The 5,722-nt window shown below is 41.0% G+C and overlaps 1 protein-coding gene across 1 annotated transcript; it reads left to right on the top strand.

Annotated features, from left to right (window-relative positions):
• Nucleotides 1-306: 306 nt before the first annotated feature.
• Nucleotides 307-5,500, top strand: LOC103542780 (olfactory receptor 10G2). Its single transcript, XM_008509704.2, has 2 exons — nucleotides 307-577; nucleotides 4,282-5,500. Exon 2 carries the CDS (start codon nucleotides 4,298-4,300, stop codon nucleotides 5,252-5,254), a length of 957 nt encoding a protein of 318 aa, XP_008507926.1. The 5' UTR covers nucleotides 307-577; nucleotides 4,282-4,297; the 3' UTR covers nucleotides 5,255-5,500.
• Nucleotides 5,501-5,722: the final 222 nt, after the last annotated feature.

Here is a 5,722-nt window from a genome sequence, read left to right as displayed (position 1 = left end):
CAGAAACCAGAAGGGATGACAAAGGATCCCTCGTGGATCTTTGGGGAGAGAAGCTCATCAACTGAGACCTCATAACACCTCTAAGATATTGGAGGTCACCCAAAACTATACTGATAAGGTTATTCTCCACAGCCCCCTTTCCAGGGACCTATCTAGAAACGATTCCTGCTCTCTCTCAAAACAAAATAATGAGGATTTGGAGAGGGAAGTTCTCATTAGGGAAATACTTTAGCATTTCCCCTGAGGTTAGAATTTTTCTTCAAATCTCTTGACAGTGCTTCTTTTTTCTTTTATTTGGATCAATAGAAGCAACAGCTGATGAAAACCAATGTAAAACACGACTCAGAAGATACAGAAGTCACATTCGTCAAAGAACCTTGAAAGGCAGGGGCGCTCAGAGACTCTAAATACTTATTCACCAGGCAAAACTCCTGAAAGAATTCTAAAGCCTTTCCAAAACAGATATGGGAGCCCTCTACAATAGGTTAGACTGACTCTCTGAGGACATCTCTCCATCTGTGGGACCGTTCCACTGCAGGACAGCCAGCCTCCTCCGCGATTTTGCAGCTCTGTACAGGTAAGTCTAAGAAGATGGAGAAGCAACTCTGAAACCAGCTCCATTCAAAATAAGGCCACAAACTAATCTCGGAACTTTAACATTTTCTGTTATTTTGTCCAAATCTTAATTTAATCAGTCTCTTTTCTCCATCTCCTTCCTCAATTCTCCCAAACTGCCAGAATTAAATTCCTTCTTTCCAAACTTAGGGAATTTCTATTTGTGTTGAGAAAATTACTCAAAAGAATCTTAACACTATTTGTTTTTCCATTTTCTCTCTTTTTATTATTTTTTTTAGGGAAGGGATAAAGGGCAAAGCTGGGCAGTCATAAAGTCACAGGGGTCGTGAAGAAGATTCTTTGGTAATGGTACAAACACAGACAGGCCAGATTTGGAAGCTCTCCTTTCTCCAATGCAGAGGACAGCAAGTTCCTTAAGGAAGCTCACATTTTTTAACCTTTGGTAGAAGGACAAGAATCTCCTCTTGTGCAAGAGAGAAAATATGTCTAGGCCAGCCAGACTCTATCCATTTTCCTTACTCTGCCCCAGCTCTACCTGGATGTCCAACTGTGAATGAATGATGAAGCAAGGGGAATCTTCTTTCCAAAAACAAATTTGGGTTGGCTCTTGTCCCAAGGGTGAATAGAAGTCCTTTGATCCTAGTATGTCTAACACGACACTGGACCACTCTTTGTTCCCCATCTTCAAGATTTCATAATTGTTCCCTAATGGCCCAGATTCCAGAGCTGCCTGTAGAAATCCAAAGTTTCAAATAGCTAGAGAGAGGCCTGCCCTCCTCTGAGCCTCTCTAAATGGAAAGGCACTGTAAGAGATGCACTCACACCAAACTGGGCCTAATGTGGACCTGGTCAGGGGCAGGGGTGGACACAGAAAGCAGCCCCTCCCATGATGCTATGGAGTTCTCTCAAAGGTGCTCCTGTTCCTCCCACCCCACCCCCACCCTTATCTTCTCAAGGCCACTCTTTCACCCGATCCCCACAGCCTGCTCCTAGAGTTGCCAGGATAATTCCTTCTTAAATACGTATTGTTTATTCTGTAATGTCACTGGGCTCTTATTTTCAGATGCTTTTTATATTGAATTTTAACCTTTTGCTATTTTTATGTGCTTTTATATTTAAATTCCAACCATTTTCCAACACAATCTTAGCAACATCAAATAGTCTACAGCTTGGGAAACTTTTAAATATTTTGGTCATCTAATTAGCCAGGGTAGATACACTAAAATTGTTTACAATTTTTTTAATTCTTTAAGTCTGCTTCTTCCTTTACTTTAAATATCCTGTTTCCACAGCTGAAAAACAAGAGGAGACCTAAAAAAATGACACATAAAACTACCAGGAGGGGGAATGACGGGGTGGGGGTGGGGGGGTGCAGACTGTTCTCTCCCCTCAAGAGATCTAATCCTTCTGCAAACATGTTCCTCATTTCTCCAAAAATCCACCTTCTGGAAATCTACTCTTCCCACCTCTCTGCACCACAGATTGCCCTCCTCTGTACCCCTGAACACCACACCTCAAGTCAAAACTACCATCTTCTGCCAAGTTGACCTGGAAGAGTAACCTGTCCTCAAACCCACCAGCTATAACCCACCTTGGTTTCCCGATCCTAAGAGGCAGGGCACCCAGAACCTAGAAGGTAAAAAGAGCTTTCTTCTGACAGGGCACCTGGGAGAAGTGGGAACAGATTTATGCACAACAAATGGGAAAAATCAGGCTGGCAGAGCAGGTAAATTAGGGAGAATTTTTTCATTACACATAAGTATGAATTATGGAAATCCTCCAAATAATTCCCCTAGTCATACAGTTCTATGTGATTTGATATACAGTCGATTTTCATAAAACATTTCAGGAACATATCATTTACCTAAGTGGAAGCACACTGATTTTATATGTCTGTATTGATGAAAAAATTACTTTGGCTCATTATTAGCATTTTATGCATAATCTTAATCCCAATTCTTTCTATTTCTTCTCTATATTCTAGCCAAAGAAATAAGAATTAGTCTTCCCATCCATTTTCAAATAAATCAAGTGTCCTCCTGAAACTCAGGCAGTAAAAATCTCGTATTTCTTCTTTCTTTGTGAGCAGAGAGCATGCTTAACACTTTCTATGGACCCTGACGAGCCAGGTATATTAAGTGTTATTATTACTGTTAATAGCTCTTAAATGTTAATATATGGATTACGTTATTTTACAAAATAACCAAGGTAAGTCTCTTGGGGAAATATTTTGACCAAGATTAAATGGTTAAACCTTTTAATACTCACATGTTATTTCTAATTAATCTGTTACCATTTTAATTGCTTCCTGAAAATACTCATTTAAATTACAAAGATACTTTATGGTTAAATGATAGATAAATGCATCTCAAACCCTAGTGTGGGGAGAAAAATCTTTATCAAACAGCCTATTCAACAAAAGGAGTGAAAGAAGCACATTTCATCCATCTTTTCTTATCATCTGGATCCAAATTCTTTCAAGGTCTTTAGAGAGAGTTGCTGTATGGTAGACTGCAATATATATATATATATATGTATATATCATCATATCATATCATATCATATCATATATATATATATATATCACAAAATAAAGATCAAGTCCTGAATTAATCAATGCTTTTATAATAAACAATAAAAATTCCTCTGTAACCCCATACAAAAAAGATGCAATCCCAAACCAATGGACCACATAAATCAACTAATAAATCTAATGACATCCTGGAGCAATAAAAAACATGAATGACCCTTCAAGTTTTTTATAATACAACTAGACCCATATTGCATAAGAGTGAGATGGTCTCTTGCCAGTCAGGTGGGCCCAAGTGTCAGACAAACAAGATCAAGCAGAGAAGGAAGATCAGTGGGATTTGGCAGCATCCATTCAACCAACCATTCAGTCCTTCAGAAAGTAATTATCACTTTTACTGTGCTAGATGGGATGACTAATGAGGGAGACAAATAAGAAATTAGACAATAGCAATATAACATGATACGTGCTCTGAAATGTGTAAGCATGGTCCTTGGGAATAAAGAAAGCCTTGAAGGTGAGGACCTCCAAACTCAGTCCTGAAGGAAAAGTTGGCATTACCTAGGTGAAGGGAGCAGAGAAGGCAGCCTGTACATAGGTTCCAAGCTGGAGCATGTTACTGTGAGAGAGCCCTGAGGAGTCCCGCACATCTGAACACTAAGAAGGAATTGCAAGAGGTGTGATGGAGTGGTAAATAAGGGCCAAATAATAAATATTTTTGATTGCTATGGTGAAATGGGATTTTAGCTGACAGCAGAGGAGGCATGGCAATGATGGTAAGTGGACAAAAAGTAGATGTAGTAATTGGAGTGTGCGTTCCACACTGCCTCCATCTTAGCCCCTCTTTGAGGAATACTCTATTTGGTTAGAGTTACTGGTCCTTCTCTGTGGTTCACACATTCGCCTCTTCCTTGATCTGACTAATTCTGCTTCTCAGTATCTCAGAAAAGATAAGAGTTTCCAACCATCTATGAAACTAACTAGCCTCTGGATGGTTTCTCTTATCAAGTAGCCCAAAATAACTAATGACAACAGAACTTATGTTTAAGGGAAAAAAAGTTTTAATATTATTCTGTTTATCTCATAACTCTTAGGCATTAATCATCAGACAAAAGCATTCTCTCCCCACCTCCATTTGTTGTATCTCCTTTGTCTGACTTCACCATTCATCTTAGCAGACTACAGAAAGACATGAGAAAGACCAAAAACACATCTCTGGACACTGTGGTGACAGACTTCATTCTCCTGGGCTTGTCTCACCCCCCGAATCTGAGGACCCTCCTCTTCCTGGTCTTCTTCTGCATTTACTTCCTGACTCAGCTGGGAAATCTGCTCATTCTGCTCACTGTGTGGGCTGACCCAAAGCTCCATGCTCGGCCCATGTACATTCTTCTGGGTGTGCTCTCATTTCTGGACATGTGGCTCTCCTCAGTCATCGTTCCTCGGCTAATATTGGATTTTACTCCTGCCAGCAAAGCAATCCCATTTGCTGGCTGTGTGGCTCAATTGTATTTCTTTCACTTCCTGGGCAGCACCCAGTGCTTCCTCTATACCTTGATGGCCTATGACAGGTACCTGGCAATATGCCACCCTCTGCGCTACTCTGTGCTCATGAATGGGAGGTTATGTACCATGCTTGTAGCTGGAGCATGGGTGGCCGGCTCCATCCATGGGTCTATCCAGGCCACCCTGACATTCCGCCTGCCCTACTGTGGGCCCAACCAGGTGGATTACTTTATCTGTGACATCCCTGCAGTATTGAGACTGGCTTGTGCTGACACGACTGTCAATGAGCTTGTGACCTTTGTGGACATTGGGGTAGTGGCTGCCAGTTGCTTCATGTTGATTCTGCTCTCCTATGCCAACATAGCCCGTGCCATCCTGAAGATCCACACTGCTGATGGGCGGCAACGGGCCTTCTCCACCTGTGGCTCCCACCTAACCGTGGTCACAGTCTACTATGTCCCCTGCATTTTCATCTACCTTCGGGCTGGCTCCAAGAGCCCCCTGGATGGGGCAGTGGCTGTGTTTTACACTGTTGTCACTCCATTACTGAACCCCCTCATCTATACACTGAGAAACCAGGAAGTGAAGTCTGCTCTGAAGAGAATAACAGCAGGTCGAGAGGCTGCGAGTGCAAATAAGTAACTACAGGCTCAGGGACTACCTACATCACCATCGCTACCATTCTTTTCAGCTACTGCCACATGAGGCAAATGCTCCATCAACTGTTAATGATTAACACTCAGTAACACTCAAACAAAACTGAACTGAATTTAACTCTGTTTAGAAGAAACTTCTGAATTCTTTAGACTCATAATCTTTTCATCTCGTTAAGTTGGTTCAAATTGTTTTACATTGTTTTTTAATAAATAAAGGATACACTATTTAATATACCACCTCCTGACTACCTTGTGAGATAAGAAAATGCTTTATCAAAGGTTGACTAGGATGAGAGTGTATCAACCTGGTATATTATGCCAGAAGATGTGAAAGAGAGAAAATGACTCAATGCTAGCCTTATCCCCTTTTCATTCTCTTTACCTGTTAACTCTAGACTTCTAAAAATTCTGTGTTTCTTTGCTTTTGCATGGCATTAACTCTCTCAAGCACTTG

Source organism: Equus przewalskii, chromosome 1 (genome assembly GCF_037783145.1).
Source record: "Equus przewalskii isolate Varuska chromosome 1, EquPr2, whole genome shotgun sequence".
NCBI classification, from domain to species: Eukaryota; Metazoa; Chordata; class Mammalia; order Perissodactyla; family Equidae; genus Equus; species Equus przewalskii.
Note: the sequence above shows the minus strand (reverse complement) of the source record. Positions and strands in the feature narration are given on the sequence as shown.

Coding starts and splice junctions, on each gene's coding strand:
- LOC103542780 (XM_008509704.2), top strand. CDS start 4,298: ATGAGAAAGACCAAAAACACATCTCTGGACACTGTGGTGACAGACTTC.